At 34.4% G+C, this 19,442-nt stretch overlaps 4 protein-coding genes across 4 annotated transcripts; 3 read left to right on the top strand and 1 right to left on the bottom strand.

Annotated features, from left to right (window-relative positions):
• Positions 1-511: 511 nt before the first annotated feature.
• LOC125822670 (1,4-dihydroxy-2-naphthoyl-CoA thioesterase 1-like) lies at positions 512-1,542 on the bottom strand. Its single transcript, XM_049502101.1, has one exon. The coding sequence runs from the start codon at positions 1,095-1,097 to the stop codon at positions 603-605; it is 495 nt and encodes a 164-aa protein (XP_049358058.1). The 5' UTR covers positions 1,098-1,542; the 3' UTR covers positions 512-602.
• Positions 1,543-4,884: 3,342 nt separating this feature from the next.
• Positions 4,885-6,399, top strand: LOC125822382 (uncharacterized). Its single transcript, XM_049501776.1, has 5 exons — positions 4,885-5,049; positions 5,487-5,540; positions 5,714-5,817; positions 5,898-5,936; positions 6,248-6,399. The coding sequence occupies exons 1-5, from the start codon at positions 4,974-4,976 to the stop codon at positions 6,344-6,346; spliced, it is 372 nt and encodes a 123-aa protein (XP_049357733.1). The 5' UTR covers positions 4,885-4,973; the 3' UTR covers positions 6,347-6,399.
• Positions 6,400-7,193: 794 nt separating this feature from the next.
• LOC125822408 (general transcription and DNA repair factor IIH subunit TFB2) lies at positions 7,194-14,696 on the top strand. The gene is made up of 15 exons (XM_049501803.1): positions 7,194-7,431; positions 7,910-8,077; positions 8,766-8,834; positions 9,690-9,783; positions 9,952-10,052; positions 10,185-10,233; positions 10,314-10,373; positions 11,073-11,141; positions 11,444-11,527; positions 11,624-11,707; positions 11,935-12,020; positions 13,131-13,225; positions 13,943-14,019; positions 14,267-14,341; positions 14,442-14,696. The coding sequence occupies exons 1-15, from the start codon at positions 7,319-7,321 to the stop codon at positions 14,577-14,579; spliced, it is 1,362 nt and encodes a 453-aa protein (XP_049357760.1). The 5' UTR covers positions 7,194-7,318; the 3' UTR covers positions 14,580-14,696.
• A 2,790-nt stretch (positions 14,697-17,486) lies between these two features.
• On the top strand, positions 17,487-19,014 carry LOC125822124 (tetraspanin-19-like). Its single transcript, XM_049501495.1, has 5 exons — positions 17,487-17,721; positions 17,837-17,936; positions 18,053-18,133; positions 18,577-18,681; positions 18,781-19,014. Exons 1-5 carry the CDS (start codon positions 17,555-17,557, stop codon positions 18,976-18,978), a joined length of 651 nt encoding a protein of 216 aa, XP_049357452.1. The 5' UTR covers positions 17,487-17,554; the 3' UTR covers positions 18,979-19,014.
• The last annotated feature ends 428 nt before the right edge of the window (positions 19,015-19,442 follow it).

A 19,442-nucleotide genomic window follows, 5' to 3' on the forward strand; every position in this document is an offset into this window, starting at 1 on the left:
GTAATGCTAGAGTTGCCTCCATCAGACTTGGACATCAGGGAGGTACTTGGCCAGCTATCTGTTAACCTGCTTGCTTAGATAAAAATTAGTAGTTCTGAATGAATAACATTAGGAGTTAGTTGATTAATGGATGGATTGACCTGCTTGCTTATCAGAGAAATGATTAAAAGTTTGCTATTATTCCAGAAATCATAGAGGGGAGCATTTTAATGTGCTTTTGTTGAGGATCAAACCAGGTTACTCTGTAGAGTTGTCACACAACTGCCCATCCAGAAAAGCAACTCGCTCGGTAGTGTTGTCACACAAGATAAGGCAATAACTGAAGTTATCTTTTCATTTTCTTTTAGCCTGAAGTAGTATGATTGGTTCAAGTAAAATTTAAGAAACATACTCTATTAGGGGTAAATGCAATGTGAGCCACAAATCAAAGAAATTAGTACTATCAGATAATGTAGATTCCACTCTTTTTGGGTACTGTTTTCATAAAAACGTGTCAGGGCAGATAATAGCAAAAAGGGTTTACAACATGTTTTGCATAACTCTGCATTATTGTCTTGTTACTCTCTACAATTTTGCTTACAAACAAACTCAATTAAACATGATCATAACTTAGCATATTTCTTGAGATTCACAGCAGCATCTTTAGCATTTTCAGGTACAGACATGTTGGCCTTAAGAGTAACTCTTGATGATGCTAACAAAGTCTTGTTTTCCTCATTAGATGGATCAATCTTCCAAAGGCAAACTTCCCAAACATGAATACTTTTGCCAATATTGATTGGTACAGCCTCAGCAAACACAAGGTCCCCTAAATGAGCACTCTTGAGATGATGGATGCTTAGATGAACTCCAGCCACTCTCTGGAAACCAGAAGCCATATGTGCTCCCATACTTGCCAGAGCCTCAGCTATCAAAGCTGAAACTCCACCGTGCAGCACCTTAAATGGCTGACAACACTTTTCTGTCACAGGAAGACGACCAGTGATTTTGTGGGGTGTGATTTCTACAAACTCAAAACCAATCCCATGAAGTGGAATATCTAAAACTTTAGCCTTTACCCCTGATGATGATGATGCTGCTGATGATGGCGGTCCCATATTCTCTTGTCTCTTTTTCACTCTTCAAATCTTGAAAAGAACATACAGACTATGGTTCCTTCAAAGTTATGGATAAGGACATCAATTTCTCAACCATGAAAAGATAAATACACAAAAAAGTTTCAGTCTTTTAAGTCAAAATCATGAAATTGTGAATCTGATATGTTTGTGGGAATCAAGAATCTTGATTTGAAGTGCCAGACTAGAAACAGATTGAAGATGAAGATAAATATACAATAAAGTTTCAATCTTTGATTCAAATATTATGAAATTTTGGATCTAATCTGATTATGAAAATCAAGAATGTTGATTTGAAGTGGCAGGTAAAAAGCAGATTGAAGATGAAGATTTAATGATTGGAGTTTGGTTTGCTGTGAGGAGGAAGAAGGTCAAGCGATAAAGTTTGTGGTGGGTGGAATATGAAAGGGCACCGTTTTTTGGTCCTAATATAGGGTTAATCTTAAATTATGATGCATTTATTGCTGGGCCAAACTTTTAAAAGTAGCAAAAAGTATTTTTTTTAAAAAAAGAGAAACTACTTAGAACATTCCTATAATTTGAAATGATTACTATATTTTATATCACCAATTGATAATTTATACCATATTAGATACATGCTCCCTCCGTCCATTTCTACTTGTCACATTTTGATTTGGCAATTGGCATACCCATTAAGAAAATAGTGATTGATACGATGAGTTTACCATTTTAATCCAATATATTGATGGGGTTCCTAATATATTTACTTACTATATTTTTCAAAGATATAACTCACTATTAATAACTTGAGGTTATAATAGGAAAAAAAATTGTCCTTCCTTGATTTGTCATTTATAAAATTTTCACTTGTCAAAAATGACAAGTAAAAAAGGAAATCATATTAGGAAATATTTGATGAGTAAATAGAGACGGGGGAGTATTTTATACACCAAAATACAAGTTTTTTATTACTAGATATACTGAAATAGGGTGAGAGGCGAGCGTGAATAGGATAGAGGAGAACGAGATTTGTTTATATATCTCATATACCTATAAAGCACACTATATACATGTTTTTATACGTATTTGGTGTGATTCACTTGTATCTAATACCATATATATATATATATATATGAGAGTGGCGACCAATACGGGAGGGAGGCGAGCGAGATTTGTTTATTTATCCCAGATACATGGTATAGTATATCTATAGAAAATTACACCTAATCTTGACATGTATTTCGAAATACATCTCAAAATCTAATAAGATTTATAATATTATAAACTAGTGTGTATCTAAGTAATTAACTCCTAAACTAGTGAAATTTTTCTACGCTACCCTTTTAAAAAAATATTTTTAGAAAACTCAATCAATTTACTAATTATTATTTAAAAATACTTTTTAAATTTAATAAAAAACACTTTTAAAAGTTAGGCCAAAGAGGCTATTGGTTTGCCTCTTCCAAATTTCACAATGTGAAAAATACTCTTCCCAAAAAGTTTCTGGACCACATGAAATCTTATCGAATTTCGGATAGATTTGTATTTGCATGGTTCTTTGGATTCCATTTTTAGAGTCAATACTCGTTCCATTTAATTTATTTGTTTATTATATTAAAAATAAATATTAATTTTATTTAATGAAAATTAAATAATGACTTATTATTTTATTCTTATATAGTACTATTTTTTAAAAAAAAATCTCAATTATTTATAATTAATTAGAATTGATATAAAAAAATTATTATTTGTTAAGGGAGTGTCAAATGAGTACCATTTTGCATTGTTTGTACATAAACTAATGAATTTCATTAAATTTCCCTCCGAAACTATCGTAAATTCATATTAAACTATTCAGTTTTAGCTACCAATTACTGAATTATTGAATCCAAAATTTGATAATGCCGAACCGAATATCGAATGTCCACTCCTATGGAAAATCTTATCGAATCAATAGATTTGTATAATGTATTTGCACGGTTCTTTAGTTTTTTTTTTTTTTTTAGAGTGAATAGGTTAAAAAAGAGAGTAAAATTTTACTTTTTTTATACCCCTCTACTCCTTTTTATTGGTTCATTAATTAAAAAACAAGTTTTTATTTTTATTTGTTATTTTAACAAATAAAAGAAGATAAATATTTTTTTCTATATTTATTTCTGAAATTATTTTTAAAAATTTAATACTAAATATCAATTAATAAGAATAATATAGTAAAATAGTCCCACCAAGCATCCAAATATGACTTGAAAAATGATAATAGTTGGGGGGGAGGGGGGGTTAACCTATTTACTTTTGTTTTATTATGTAATACTAGTACTAGTAAAATAAAGTAAAAGCAGAAAAGTGAAACAAATTATTTACAGTATATCCGATTTATGCTTGAGCGGAATTTGCTAGTATGTTTAATTAAACTTTCGATTATTTTAAAGAAGGAACTATTTAAGGAATTATTATAAGCTTATTTTTCAAAGATAAGGCCTAAGGGGTCATTTTAACGTACAACATTCGTAATGTGACCAACATGAGTTGTGGTGCAGCGGTGAAATTGTTTCATTCTTAATCAAAAATCTAGAATTCGAGTCCTGGATATAGAGAAATTCGATTGAGAGCTCCACTCCCAAAATGAATTATGCAATGCGCAATGCAAATTTAATTAGAGCTTCAACGTAGATTTCGAACACATAATAAAAAATAATAATAATGAATGTGTCGTTTATTTATCTTGTTTTATTGATGAGGACATGTTGCGGCCTCCGTGACTGCTTTGCTGGATTTGAAACGCATGCAGAAGTTGCTGAGCACTACGGGCCATTACACTCAGAATTTCAAACAGTTCTCAGTTTCAATTTTGCTCTTCACGTTTAAAAGAGGGTAAAATAGGAAAAAATTAATTAATAATTTCTTGATTTAGTAAGATTAAGTAAAATGAGACAATTAGTTTTAGTAAAATGAGACAATTAGTTTTAGTAAGATGCTCATATAATATGAAATAGAGGGAGTATTGACTTGACACAAATTTTTAAAAAATAACTAAGAAACTTTTGAATCTTATGATTTTAATAAAACATAAAAATTAGAGGTGAATTCAAGATTTGAAGATGAATGGTGCACCATCAATGACTAATGCACGTTAGTTAAAGCATGTCACTAAATATCAATTCATACGATAATTTTACTAAACATAAAAATATAATACTAATGTACTAACATATAAATATGAATTAAATGATTATACTAGATAAAGTTTGCTTTGTGGCTTTGGTGACTTTGAATATTTTAAAGAAATTTGTAAATAGGATTTGAACCCACCCCCTCACGGCTCACACCTCAGAGGTGTGCACCGTTTAAATCAACATAGTCAAATACTATTAGTGTCTTAAGGTGCCTAATAAAATATATGTCATATCGCAAGATATATACATACATAATTTTCCTAAGTTAATGAGTACACATGCATCCTTAATAGGACACGTGAGTCTGCCTCGGCATAGAATGTACTAAAACGATCTTTAATATTGTAATTTTAACATGTAAGGTGGAAAAGTTGAAATTACAAAGTTGCGCTAAACAAAAATAAAAAAATTGACATTTTTTAAAAAAGTAGATAAAAATTAAATTAAAATAGAGGGGGTATTTAGAAGGTGAAAGTTGATATAAACTGTAGTGAAATAATTTGTACTCAAAACTAATAACATGCGGGAAACACAAAAGCAAGAACAACAAAGTCGCCTTAATTTCCGAATCAACGATTATTCCCCCTATTTCCTGCACATTCTTTTTTATTTGATTAAAATCCACTACTTCATCTTCCACATAATTAAAAAAAAAATTAAAAAACTTCTGCAAAATTTGATATAGATAAAACAAAATAAGAAAATTAAAGATAAGAGAGAAATAATGATTCCACAGCAATGGGCACCACCTTGTAACAAGCAATGCACAAATAAATTCTCAGCCCTCACCCAAATTCCTTGTAATTTACTCTCTTAATTCCCCCTTTTTCTTGTAATTTAAAGGTCTCATATATTTGTGTTAATAGTTCCAATTGAGCATGCCAAAGCAAAAAATATTTGAACTTGTAACATCATCGCTCTTAAGTACCAAGTAATTCGATTAATCATTAACCATTTAGTAGGATCATGGAATAAGATGGCCTGACATAGAGAATTTCGCATAGCTGGACCTAACTAGTTTGAGATTGAGACGTAATTGACTGTTCAAAATTCACCCATGTTGAAAAATTGTAAGTTAGAATAATGACTTGTTTTAAGCTTGAAAATGTTACTGCATAAGTAGATCAATTTTATCTTTTTTTTTTTATATACTTCGACTCATAGATGATGCATTTCATTCATTTGTTGTTTTAAACAGGAAATTCTACCAAATTTTATGATGTGTAAATTTTTGTAGGGAGAGTTTTTTGCAAAAAGGCGTGTGATGCTGATGGCGATACATGGGAGGAATGTAAGTTCCTGAACTTTATTGGTTTCTATGTTGCAGATTTTTAGTTAGTTGTGAACAAGGAACATTCAAATTTGTAGAATGATATAGGAAAGCATATCGTTGTTATTCAATAGAGTAATTGATGGTTAATTAGGAACCTTGATGTTTGTCTATTCAACTTAAGGTATGTGCAGGTTTCGAACAATGTGATGAGATGTGCAATAAGGGTCCTGTTATGAAGGATCAACAATGGAGTGCTTGTATTGATCGCGCCCCTGGTTCTGCTAGCCACTCTGAGGTTTACCATCTCTTCATTTCATTTTGGTGTCTTTTAACACTCGTTGTTCAACATGTGTACGTGTTCTTTTATGGATGCAGGATTGTCATCGCGCTTGTGTAGCTGGTTGTGGTTTCAAGGTCAGTTTGTTGTATTATATGTTGATGATCAAAATAGTCGTAAGTTTTGTTAATTGTTACTCTCAATCCTTGCTGCCACTCTGTTTGTGAGGACTAGGAAGAGTAAGAATGCCTATGCAATTCATGCCCATTGGTTAGAGGCGGATCTAGGATGAGTATTGCAGGTTCATCTGAACCCAAACATATAATATAATAAGATCACGTTCATTCTGAACTCTAACTAACTCTAGATGTTACGTTAGCCTATTACCATCTTGCTTTATTGGATGCTGTCAAATGTTTCATTTTTATCTTACTGTTTGCTTGTGCAGTTTGATATCCCTCCTGAGGAAGTAAATAAAATCCAATCAAACAGGTCTTCCAAGACTCTAGCAGAAGAGGATCCAGCTGATAAAAACAAATCCACTTGAAGATTTTCTTTATGCATGAACTAATTGTAATGGGCAAGAAAAGCATATATATAATTTATTCTACTAGCTAGGATTACTACTATAGTTCAAAGATTTGTTCTACAGCAGATAACATGGGGTGAAAGTTGATTTTTGATATTTATAGCTTCATTATGAATATCTCTGACGGAAACAATTTCTCTACCCTCCAAAGGTACAATTGAGGTCATTTGTGTATATTCTATCCTAATTCAAATGGGTATATTATTGTTGTAGCTTCATTATGCAAATAGAAGTGTTGACCTTTTCTTTTTGTAACATTTTCTTAATTTAATGTCATACCACAATAATGTAATAGAATTTTTATACTATTAATTACTTAAAAGATAACTATACGTAATTGCTAGCAAAGTTAAAATTTTATGCACTTATAAATTACTACATAATTATGTGAGTAAATCTTTTATGAAAATATTGATTGGTAACTAATAATTTATCGGAGGGTAAACTACACTAATAATGTGAAAATTATTTACATCATTTATACCAGCAAAACATTTAATTTAAATTGTTAATCATAATGAAGATAGTTACCTGAAAAGTATGGGAGATACGTGACAACTTGCTTACAATAGGTTTGAGAAGCTTCGACTTTTGGAATTTTCATAAACATTCGAGAATTTAATTTTTATATAGAGTTTCAGCCGAGAAATTTGAAACTATATAACAAAGTTATTTTTCAATACCGTATCTATGATACCAAGTGGTCCAATTCATATTGGGCCTTGAAAGTTTCTGGCCCAAATAGCAAGAGGAGAAATGCCTTTCATCTCCCGAGTCGGGTTTAATACATAAATCTACAGTTTCTGTAATGTTTATGAATCCGGCGGTATATGTATTAGCAGAAGTAGTGGAGAATCATCATTCAGCAAAGCTAAAACCCTAGATTGAGAAATTGAAGTATTGAAAACCTTTATTTGATCTATAACAACAATGCCGCAAGTGAAGATCGTCGCCAGGAATTTCATGGACATGGTGGCTTCATTGCCTGTCATGAAACTCGACATGCTTTACGACAATTCCTTTATCTGTGAAGCCATTCTTAGGTATTCTAAAAATCCCCAATTTGATCGAATGTTAAGAGTTTTTCTTGTTGCACAACCATTTATATTTGTGCAGAGCTTTGTTTTGATTACTTTCTGCAAGTAAAAATGGATGTAATTTCACCAATTTAGCATATAGTGATATGTACTGTGTACATTTGGATACAAAAGAAGTTTGCTTTGTCTTTAAGCTTATTATTCTGGAGAAATGAACTTAGCCATAAAAGGATGAAGTTAATCAGCAGCAAGTGCTGTGCTGACACAAGTATAAACATACACAAGCACAAATTTTTAATGTTTGAATGTTTTTATAGAAAGAATTTGTACTTTTTTGTATCAATTGCAACAAGAGATTGATTAATTCACTAGTACTTAGCACTCACTGTATTCACCTCGAGCTATATCAAGGAAATTCACTTTTGGTGATACTATTTTGAAACATGCTATATTATGTGCTTAATTTGTTCATTTCTTCTGCTAGATCGTTACCTCCCTTAGCGAAGAAGTATGTGCTGCAAATGTTGTATATAGACATACCAATTACAGCCAAGTCGATGGAGGAGTGGGTGCTTCCAGATGGATTCTCAAAGCATAAAGTTGCCATTGATAGATTGATAATGCTGAGAGTAATGACGGAAACATTTGACAGGTTATTGAGCAGATTCTTCTCTTTCTTGATAGCTACTATAAAATCTTTGTCTTGAATAAAGCTGACCTATAACAACATTTGACACTTAAATTTTTATTTGGCTGTTATAGACAAAAAAAAAAAAAGGATGCAAAAAGTCTATTTTTTAATGTGATTAAAGATGACAAACTTATTTAAATTTAAATTCTCAGAAGTATTCATATTTCAGCAATTCAGAATGCTTATACATCATTAATAAATTTTGACCCTTACAAGATGGATTTTTTTCTCTAATGGAAATTGGAATACAAAGTCACCGCCTGTTGATTTAAATTTTCCCCTCAGCCGAAGGCGGATGCTATATAGAGGTCTGACTGTATTTACTTTCCCGCTTGATCTTCATCTGGTTGTCATGTTTTTCACTTAGCACTTTAAATAATGACACATGAGCAAAATTAGAACTTTGGTCAAAATAAGCAAGCATGATTAGAGGGAATATCTTGAATTGTCTATACTTGCTTATCTTTCTTTTGTTTTTTCCTTTTAAGTTTTTGCTCTTTATAAGCAATATAGAAGTTTTAGGTAGTCGAAATCATGTCTCAACTATTGGAATGAAGAAACCTGGTTAGGGTGATTCACAATTTCTTTGCATGTTATTTTGGTCAGTTTTTGGTTGTTTAGTGTTGCCATTCTCTTTGATTTCTTACAGGAAAAAGGAAGCCACTTATCAACTAAACCCTAAATTTCAATTTAATCTTCAGAAGCATCTAGTCCATGGGTAAGCTTTATTATCTTATTTATTATATTTTCTCTATAAGTGTTAATGATCACTATTGGCTGGCCTTCTCTGAGATGGGCGATTTAAAAATAAAAGTACATGTACAATTAGTAGAAGTACTAGGACATTCGGCGTGTAGACACCAGATTCCTGGCCTATTAATCCCTGTCTCAAGGGAACGAGTTGTGGTTTTCTTATATGGTATTGGGTTCTCCTCCCTTCATGTGCTAACTTTTATGGTTGAGTTAGGGCCAAGGTTCAGTTTCATCATATGGTATCAGAGCCGGACCTAACAATCCCTATTGTTGTGTTTCTCAATGTTGAGCCTCCGTGTTATGTTATCCAACTCTGGTTGTGTTGTCCTGTGCGAGTGTGAAATCCCACCTTGATTGAGGGAATGAATTGTGGTGCCTTAATGTTGTCTTGGGATATCCTCCTATCATGAGCTGCCAATCCCTCCCTTCATGAGTTGACTTTTGGGGTTGAGTTAAGCCCAAGAGCCATTTGTTCACGCATTTGCATATTTGAATAAAGTTGACTGCAACTAGTTTGGGGTTGATCGATTGAGGCATAGTTATTATTATTGTTGTTGTTGGATAAGTATATTCACACTTGTGTATGTGTTCCATCTTATTCATCCTATATGATTTTTTGATTTGTCTTGCTAAATTTCCAACTGGGATGAAGTTCAGAATTTGATCCTGATACATTGACCCTCAGTTGACCAGTAAGATGCTGTACTTGATACAGTAACTTGTTGTGGTAATACTTCTACATGATACTGAAATATCTGTCATATCCTTGGTCTCGTAATTGCACAATTTGGATTATAATATGTGATTTCAATTACTGTAGTGGAATCTTACCAAGGGAACCAATGCCTTCTAATATCACTGTGAGGCTTCCTAGCTTGGAGGAGTTAGAGGCATATGCTGTTGAACAATGGGAGGTATGACTTGCATTTTGTTAGTAGTTCTTGTCCATTGATTTTCCGGGAGTGTTCAGAATATGTAATAATATGTTGTGAGACAATCTGTTTTGCTTTCGGTTTTGATCAAACTGCAGCCTGAATATAATTTTGGCAACTCTTTTTATGACTTGCAACTGTCGCAACCAGTGCTTTCTGCTGAACCTTATAAGCTCCAGTGAAGGTGGAAAGACCACAAACATAAGCTCTTCGATGATGAAAATCTTCCAGCGTGGACTTTTAAGTCAGAGGTACCGGCCACTTCAGTATTATGGATATATATCTACTCACACATAACATATGTATAGTTCTTTGTCTGCATGTGTATGGATGATTTTGTAATAATCGACATAATCTTCATGAGTTCATACCTTCTTAAACAGAGACGATAGAGAACCTCCAAGGTTGACTGAAAGTGGGTTCCAGTTCTTGGTACGAGTTACTGAATTATCTCGATCAATCAATGTTTTTGTTTTTTGGATATTGTATTTATTGACTGTGGTGTATTACAGCTAATGGACACAAATGCACAGCTTTGGTACATCATCAGGGAGTACATAACAAATGCTGAGGTATAGCTGACCACCTCCTTCTCTCTCTGCATGTGTGTGTGTCTCTCTCTCTTCTGGTATGGTTTTGCATCAGAATCACCATTGGTTCATTGGGTGGTGTTGTAATTCAATTATATTTGACATTTGCGGCTAGTCTTCTGATACACTTTGAAGATAAGGAGGTAGGTGGGGAGGAAATCTCAGAGATGCAGCTTCGGCCTTTGTAGAGCTTGCTGATTATATCGCCTACACTGTCTCTCTAAGGTCGTCAAAGCGTAAGCATTCCCAAGCCTGAATAAAGGAAGAGAGTTGAGGGAAACCGGTGGCCAATGTAAAAATAGTCAAACTATTTTGAATCATTTGAATACTGAAAAATGTGCAGAATGGATACAGGCGATTCATACAAGAACATATAGCTAACCCCAATTAGTTTGGGGACTGGAACCTAGTTGAGTTGTGCTCATTAGTTCCACCTCAGATTTTATTGTTGTTGATCACATATTTTAGGCACTCTTTCCTTGTTTCCTTATCTCTGTAAATTAGTTAATACAAGCAAGAATCAAGAAGATATTCTCTCTTTGATTCAAAATTTTGGTTGAGAAGATATTGTGCATATGGCCATAATTTCAATTGTTGAGTATGGACTTCCATTTGTCTAACTTCTGGAAAATTTAATGAAATTTACTAAATGATGATTCTGTATTTTTCGTATTAATGCAGGAGCAAGGAGTGGATTCAGCAGATCTTATTGCATTTCTTTTGGAGCTAAGCTTTCATGTTACTGGCAAGGTATTACTAGACAGTGCTAGAGCTTCTTGAATTAAGTTTGTCCTGGAGCTGTAGTAAATGATACCATCTTTAAACTCTAAATGCTTGAATTTTAGTTAGTTCTGGAGCGCTCTGGTGTTTGGTTGAAAAGTAGTGAAGTTGTTTTTGCAGAAAGTTTTGTACTTTGTCTTAAAAAAACAATATTTGAAAAACTGAAAAATACTGTGAAAAAGTCTTTCAACCATTTCCCCAACCAAACGGTTGTAATGTTCATTACGTCATACTTAAGTTTCGTATGTTTGTTGAATTGTCTTCTAATATAGGCATACAACACAAACACAATAACTGATCTCCAGCGAAGTATAATTAAGGACCTTTCAGATTTGGGATTGGTTAAGCTGCAGCAGGTGAATAGTCCTTGTTGCCCCATCAATGAGCTCACGAGAGTGAAAAGATTTTGTCTATTTTATTATGTTCTTAACTACCCATTTGATGCTGTTTAGGGAAGGAAAGAGAGTTGGTTTATTCCCACTAAACTGGCGACCAACCTGTCAATTAGCTTAGCGGATACAACATCAAGGAAACAGGTATGCTGCACTCGCAAGTGTTCCCTAGAGTAGTTGGGTCAAGCTACCAGAAATCCAGTTGTTTCTATCTTTATTCTTACAGTTTTCTTATGAAGCAAGTGTGTACAGAAATTTAGAATTTTGTGCTTCCTGTCATCCAGATTTAAATTCTCAAATTAGTTTGGAATGAGTTCTATGATACCTTACTGACTGCAAATGCATCTTTGCCTTCCCACCACATTCATCAGGGTTTTATCGTTATTGAAACAAACTTCAGACTGTATGCATATTCAACGTCAAAATTGCACTGTGAGATCCTACGCCTTTTTGCAAGGTACCGAACAATTTGTTTCTGCTGTTTGTGTTTCTTTCTGTAGTTTGGTTGAGAAAAGAGATCATATGGAAAGAACAGGTGCTAACTCTCCTTCTCTTGATAGCATTACCTGGACTCTGTTGCTACTTTTTGTTGGAATTAGTACCATCACAAACTTTATCTGACGCTAGACTGGTGCTTTCCAAGAAATGTATTACTTGTATCATTTGCGAGTTGGGAGAGAATGTCCTATTTATGAATCTTTATTTACCTTCATATGGACAGAAATATCAGGCAGATCTTGTTCTCTGGCAATATTATTATCTAAAGTATTTCATTTGCTTTCACTTCCATTTATGCTGCTTCCTGAGATGTATTCAGCATCTTAATCTCATAGGTGCATTGATGGTGCTTTTCTAGTACGATTTTGGTGGTTTCATATGTTTACCTCCATACAGAGTAAAAAGGAGAGCATATAAGACAGTATGAGTCAAATTTTAGTATATTCATCATGCATGTGCAATATATTAAACAATTGTGATGCAGACTTCAAGGCTTATCTAGATTCTGGACTCTGGAGTATACTAGAGAGTTGGCTTCCCCTAGATTTTGGAGTATCAGATGCAATAAATGCTACCAATCTGGATCTAATTACACACACATCCCTCCTGCTGAAAAAAAGGAAAGAACTAGTTATGTAGATAAAAAATGATGAATGAGATTGTGCATCCTACTGGCTCAATGCAGAAGATGTCACCAAAAAGAATGGGACACTTTCAAATCTGTGTCAGAATTGGCCAGGGTAAACACAATCATTGATGCTTGGAGTTTGGATTAAATAGGGTCTATACTTGCTAATATTGTTTGGAGTTGATAAGCTGAAGAATTTCAGCAGAGCTATTGGAAAGTGGATGACATGTTTAAAGTGTAGAATGCTTATAGGGATGGTTGTTTGAGCTTTTGCTTCTCTCTTTCTTCCCCCTTCTGAGATAAGAACTTGATTCCAATTATAAATGTGTTATGCCTAATACTCTGTGTTTGGCTGTTGAGTGTTTATTTTCTAGTAGTAGATTTCTTTCATCAACTTCTCTGGTTAGATTTCTAAGTAACAAATTTTAGCTGCAAATACAGGGTGGAATACCAGCTTCCAAATCTCATTGTTGGTGCTATTAATAAAGAAAGTTTGTATAAAGCTTTTCAAAACGGCATTACTTCTGAGCAGGCAAGTTTCAGCTGCTATTTATTTATTAACCAGCATCGTCTTATATCAGAGAACTAATTAAAAAATTATCTAAGAAAGCAACTGCATGTGGAGTGCCATATTTGTTGAAGATTTTTTCTTTTTTTGATGAAGATGTGGAATGCTTAAGATTGATGATGTGGGACATTTTTGTTGGATGTTTTTAATAATTCTTCGTCAGCTACACTTAAGAAAGAAATCTCGTGGGCTAGTTGATAGATGTTGATTAGTTGCACTCCTCTCAGAAAAGGTCCTTTTATAGTTTTGTTTCTGGTCCTTTAGTCCACTTATCATGTTTAATAGTAGTTATACACCTTTCAAAATTAGCACACTCTTGAATGCATTAATGGAATTACTGGAACCTATTGTGCTTCTGGTGCTAAAGTTCTTACTGAACTACCGCATTTAGGATTCTGTATGAATTAGAAAGAGTTAAATATGACATAATGGAAACCGTTGCTTGAGTTATCTGGAGTGGTTTATATTCGAGTTCTAATTATCCTATCCTTAGTTATCAAATACATTGAATTAGATGGGGAACAATCTGTCATGGTGATTCGTCAAAATGTTTCAAGTGATATATTATGAAGTATTCTGTATGGATGTAGTTATACAACACAAATTGAGCAGCTACTCTACAATTTCTTCCGCTTGAAGTTAAGTTTTGACTGCTGTTGTGATTTAATGCATGGATTGCAGATAGTTTCTTTCCTTCAGCAGAATGCACATCCTAGGGTTGCAGAGAGGATACCATCTGTGCCGGAGAATGTTACTGATCAGGTTCCTTCACTATTTCTCATAGTGTTGAAACTGAAAGACAGCTTTAAAAACCAAATATTACTCTAATTGCACTACATTTAATTGACTCTTATAGAATTTGTACTTGACTAGTCACACGTTCCCATAATTATGGCCGACCAAAATCTATTCAACCAATCCATCGACAAAGATAGACCAATGAAAAGATTTATTGGAAAAAAAGTTCCTTGTCCAATTATCTAATTCAACTACCACTTTCTCATGCCAGATTAGATTGTGGGAATCTGATCTGAATCGGGTTGAGATGGAGCCAGCCCACTTTTACGATGAATTCCCTTCTAAAGTGAGTGTCAAGCACCATGATATTTGCATTGCAACCTTAATTTTGATATAACTTTTTAATGTTTGTTTGCTTAAACATAATTGTTATTGCTTACTTTTAGGATGTCTTTGAGGCTGCCTGTGATTTTGCCAGAGAATATGGAGGATTACTGTGGGAGGACTCTAAGCGAATGCGTCTCGTTGTTAAAGCTGATATTTTGACTGAGATGAAGGAATTTCTTCGTCGTCAAAAGCAATAACTCTTCTTTTCAGACGGCCTTCATTTAGATGAAGGATTTCATCAGTTGTCGTCCGTCTATATATTTATTCCCAGTTTGACTTGTACATGAATTTTGTTGTGGGTGTGTGTATTCATTGTGCTTCGACTTCCTTCTTTCGACATCTTGTGATCTGTACTAATAATGGGATTAAAATCACCGTCAAAACTATTGATAGCCTAAAAGAGCCTTGTCAATCTTACACAAACATAATATTATATTACCATGATGATGAATGTAACACCCCGACTTTTCAAAAGGTCTAAATTAACTCGTATCTTTGTGGAAAGACAAGGAGGGTGAGTAATAAATTAAGAATGATGTGGTATGTCCTATTTTAAGTGTTCGAGTGTTGCATCTCAAGTTTTGAAGTTAGGTAAGTGGCAAAATAAAAGTTGGCGGAAGTTATCGTAAGTTTCATCTTAAAGATTTCTCTGAAATTTGGGTCAAATGTCTTGGAGGTTTTCTCCCAATCTATAAAGATTTATGGGGCCCACAAACTATTGAATCGAAGGTCTACTAGTCTAGTTTTCAACGCATCAAACCGTTCATTCATACGACTTCAAAATAGAGAGATATTCGCATTTTCGTGGGACTGCGCAAGCAGGCACGTGAGGTGGGGCCCTAGGTCGGTGGAAAGTTGTATATATCTTCTTTTTCGAATTTTTTCTTCATTTTAAGCTAAATATACAGAGAAAACATAGAAACCCATTTTTAGGATCAAGTGAAATATAGATTTTCTCGACGAAAGTTGTTCTACGCGTTGGGCTCAACATCGTGGTATAATTTGTTTTATCGATTGCGTAGCATATCACATTTTAGTGTTGGGACAGCAGGGGTTTGAATATATTTGAAGGTTTTGAGGTGAATTACGAACCTAAGATCGAGCTAAGACCCTTCTTTCATCGACTCTAGCTTTTATAAGCAGCAAATAGCAATTTGCGACGAAAATACATATCTTTTATTGTATTGTCATGTTATCTTTTATTTTGTGTGTTGATTATGGTCCTACCTTGTTGTAGTATCGAGGGAGTTATGAGTTAAAGTCTTTAGGCCACGTGAATTTAGCGAAAAAGGTATGTTAAGGCTATTCTCTTCCTATGGCATGTTTCCTTAAAGCTTAGGAGCAATGTAATTGAGTTGTTATCGTTGTTATACTTATAGCTATTATTGTTGATTGTTGGCTGCTCGAGTGCGTATAATCTTCTCTTATCGAGATTCTTATTCAGTAGTAACATTCGTATGTTGGACACGACTTAGAGGCTATTTGTATAGGTTGCCTATAACTAAATTGCTCACTTTTAGCTGTTGGATTGTTATTGTTGCCTTTGGGCTATTGTTGTTAGCTGCAAGAATGTGATCTATGCCTAGCAGGGTTATGTTCTGCCTACAGGGCTATATGGATGCCTAAAAGGGCTATGAGTTGCCTACGGGGCTATATTGATGCCTAGAAGGGCTATGAGTTGCCTACAAGGATATATATTGACACCTAAGAAGGTTATGTGCTTCCTACAGGGCCATGTTGTTGCCTAAGAGGGCTATGAGTTGTCTATAAGATATGTTGATGCCTAAGAGGGCTATGTGACTGCCTGCGGGGCTAGGGGACTACCGATAGGGGTATACAGGCTGATTGGCACCTTCCGGGCTTATGGGGGCCTGAGTAGGTGGTCTTGTGTGCTGTTTGTACCTACCGAGCTTATGGGGGCTTGGTTAGGTTGTTGTTTTATTATTTTTGATAAATTTAGATTTAGAAGCAGGTCAGTACAATTATCTTATCCTTAATTTATTTATCAGATTATTCCAGTATATCAGGATACCTCATCATAGTCTATTGCCTTTCATACTATGTACATTATTTTGTACTGACGCCCCATTGCCTTGGGGGCGCTGCATTCATGCATGTAGGTCCTGACAGATGACCGAGTAGACCTCCATATCAGCATGATTGACTTTTATCCGATTGGTCAGCCCCTTTCCTCCGGAGCTGCCAGAGTTGGGAGGTTTGTTACCTTTTGTTGTATTTATTCTCATGGGTAGGCTGGGGCCCTGTCCCACCAATCTTTACTACTCTTAGAGGCTTGCAGACTAGTGTGTGGGGTTTATAGCTACGTTATGGCCATGCTGGCCTATGTTGTTGGTTTGCTGAAGCTTGTGAGCTGTTTGATGTATTGTACTGATATTTACCTGTTTTTAGTTTTGGTATAGATATCATGGTGGCCTCGATGGCCCAATCAGGACTTCTGTGCTAGTTGGATATTTCTTTATATGACTCTTGGGAGTAGCTGGTTTTTTTGTAGATCTATTGACAGGGGCCTTGCCGGCCGAGGGCTTAGTTTTAAGCCGAGATATACTTGTTTGTTTTCTTAATTGCATGTGATTGCCATGCGCTAGTAGCAAATGGTTCAGCAGGGTCGGCTCGGGCCTGAGTTTTGGCTTTAGGAGTCAGTTGCGCCCCTTGAGTTTTGGGCGTGACAGATCTTTTATCTTTTCCTATTAGTTGTGGATATAAACATAATATCTACATTGAATAATTTTGTCAATAATATATCCCTAGCTCTCCTTTAAAATCTTGTGATGTTGTTATCATGAACATTTGAAATTAGATAGTTCTTATCCTTGACCACATCTTTGGACAAAGATCCATTTTGGGTTTATATAAGCTAAACAAGCTACTCATAATTCAGTAGGTCCTCCAACTTGGTAGATAACAATAAGCTCTTTCTTGGAAATTTCCTTTTTTTTTCTTGGCCTATCTGGGCAATTTTTGCATATCTAGGCATGTCACCATCACTATTATTTCTTAAAAATCAAGAATCCAAACAGTTGTAAATCACATCAATATGCTTTTTTATGCATTCTTCAAAGTATCCTTTCAAACATAAAGAGCTATTTACCTAGCAAGTGCTCTTCTATTTCCCCTCCTAAGTGAATGAAACAGTTTCTGTTTAAAGTTCAAGATGGTAAAACTTGTAAAGAGTTGCCTGCGATTATCCCTCAAGATCACAAACATAACAATAGGATTTATGGGCATTGCAATGCTTATTTATGGTATATGGATGATTAGAGTTTGGCAGCGCGATGCAGCCAACTCACCTTCATCCCCTGATTATGCTCAATTTCCTTGGTGAGTTCTCAACTAAGAAACTTGGGTATTTAACTTTCTTTTTTATTTTACAATACAGTATAATTTTCCAATGAAGGAATCTGCGCTAATACTCACAGTGGTGAAATAATGACAGGTTTATCCATGCATTTCTTGGTGTTGGCACTGCTTTGTGTGCAATCACTTTCCTTGGTCATGTTGCAGCAAACTCTTCCAACTCCTATTGCCTCTCATTTGTATCCTTTTTCTTTATATTTCTCATATATACTCTTTCAGGAAATTTATTTTTGGTTGTTGGAAAAAAAGAAACTGCATAGAGAGAAAAAAGAATGGACCTTAACTATACTTATAGTATATGTTCATCATATTTGTTCTTCTTTTAGCAGAGATTGCAATTACAGCTGATGTTTTCTTGAACTCTGATTGGGAGAAGGTATGCATCTAAGAAATCCTATATCATATTGTTATATTCAAATTTATCTTTCTGTATTCTATTGATCAGGACATCAACAAAACAACCTTGTTGCAACACCTCGACTAATTCCATAGGGTAGCTTATTAGAAAAGTAGGAAAATATAATTGAAGAAGAAATGACTTTGAGGCGTGAAAGAATAGACTTTCCTTAAAGAGATATTACTCGTATACAGATTGGGGAAAATACAAGAAATTTCCTTCAGGATACAACAAAGATCATGTTTATACCTGCAGATTTTTCTTATAGAAATGACTTTTCATTTTCATAATAGTCATGTTTTTTCACGAATAGATGTGTTTGTACAACTTAAAACTTCTATGTACCGGGTGGTAACTCTGTCCCGCCAAGGCTTGGACAATTGCTTCTCTCCAATGCTCTCACTATGTTTTACCTAAATCAGGATTTACCAGAAGATCCATCAGGAAGGTTTGATGATTTCAAGGATTTTGTGGACTCGAATAGCGATATCTGCCAATGGATTGCCCTGCTCTGTGTTCTAACACAGGTAAGAAATAAAAGCAACCACCTTCAAGAATTTTAGTATGTTTTTTCTTGGCTCAAATTAGTTACATGATTCTTAATAAATAAGAACTGATCAAAGCAGGGGTGTTGTATCTTATTGGCTACAATTCTAAGAACTCTTGGGCAAGTTAAGGAAAATAGTCATGAGTATGAAGGTGAATATGCAGAACCATCAGCTCCACTTCTTCGCCCTCCGGAACTGCCACCAAATCCTCTGTATCCATATGTTATTGGTGAACCAGTTCATATTGAACCACATTCTGTCTACAAGAATGTTTGAGTTTTGGAAGACAAAAGGTTTGTTCAATTGTTAGAATTGAAAAATCTTGTAACTTGTTTTTTTTTTTTGGCTTCTTATGTTACTAAAGTTTTCCAGTTTTTGCAGAAAGCTGAAGTGAATGAAGTTTTCCTTTAAGGAAAGAAAAAGGTTGTTGAGGCAGTATTAGTAAGCACAACTGAAATATTGAACTTGAAGTTTGGTGATTGGGACTAAGGATATACTGCTTAGGCAGTATTGGTTATGCTATGTAGCTTCTCCAATTGCTTAAGAATGAGTTTTTATTAGAAACAGATGAGACCATATTTGTATATTTAAAATAATAGTATTGTTTTGCAACTTTTATGTTTTAAGTGGTATCACAGTGAATTATATATGTTGGATATGTATGTTATTGTCAAAGTAAATTATTGAATATTGAACAAAGAAAAGAAAGGAAAAAAGGGAAATGAAAGAGCTAACCATAA

The sequence above is a fragment of the Solanum verrucosum genome, unplaced genomic scaffold (assembly GCF_900185275.1).
Source record: "Solanum verrucosum unplaced genomic scaffold, falcon-dt-bn FXZP01000103.1, whole genome shotgun sequence".
NCBI lineage: Eukaryota > Viridiplantae > Streptophyta > Magnoliopsida > Solanales > Solanaceae > Solanum > Solanum verrucosum.

What these genes read in the sequence shown, in the direction of transcription:
- LOC125822408 (XM_049501803.1), top strand. Translation starts at nt 7,319, where the DNA reads ATGCCGCAAGTGAAGATCGTCGCCAGGAATTTCATGGACATGGTGGCT. An exon ending in ATGCTGTTGAACAATGGGAG is followed by an intron (nt 9,784 to 9,951) that starts GTATGACTTGCA and finishes TGTCGCAACCAG; the next exon opens with TGCTTTCTGCTGAACCTTAT. An exon ending in ACGATGAATTCCCTTCTAAA is followed by an intron (nt 14,342 to 14,441) that starts GTGAGTGTCAAG and finishes GCTTACTTTTAG; the next exon opens with GATGTCTTTGAGGCTGCCTG.
- LOC125822124 (XM_049501495.1), top strand. Translation starts at nt 17,555, where the DNA reads ATGGTAAAACTTGTAAAGAGTTGCCTGCGATTATCCCTCAAGATCACA. An exon ending in GATTATGCTCAATTTCCTTG is followed by an intron (nt 17,722 to 17,836) that starts GTGAGTTCTCAA and finishes AAATAATGACAG; the next exon opens with GTTTATCCATGCATTTCTTG. An exon ending in ACTCCTATTGCCTCTCATTT is followed by an intron (nt 17,937 to 18,052) that starts GTATCCTTTTTC and finishes CTATACTTATAG; the next exon opens with TATATGTTCATCATATTTGT.
- LOC125822382 (XM_049501776.1), top strand. Translation starts at nt 4,974, where the DNA reads ATGATTCCACAGCAATGGGCACCACCTTGTAACAAGCAATGCACAAAT. An exon ending in TGGCGATACATGGGAGGAAT is followed by an intron (nt 5,541 to 5,713) that starts GTAAGTTCCTGA and finishes AGGTATGTGCAG; the next exon opens with GTTTCGAACAATGTGATGAG. An exon ending in GTTCTGCTAGCCACTCTGAG is followed by an intron (nt 5,818 to 5,897) that starts GTTTACCATCTC and finishes TTATGGATGCAG; the next exon opens with GATTGTCATCGCGCTTGTGT.
- LOC125822670 (XM_049502101.1), bottom strand. Translation starts at nt 1,097, where the DNA reads ATGGGACCGCCATCATCAGCAGCATCATCATCATCAGGGGTAAAGGCT.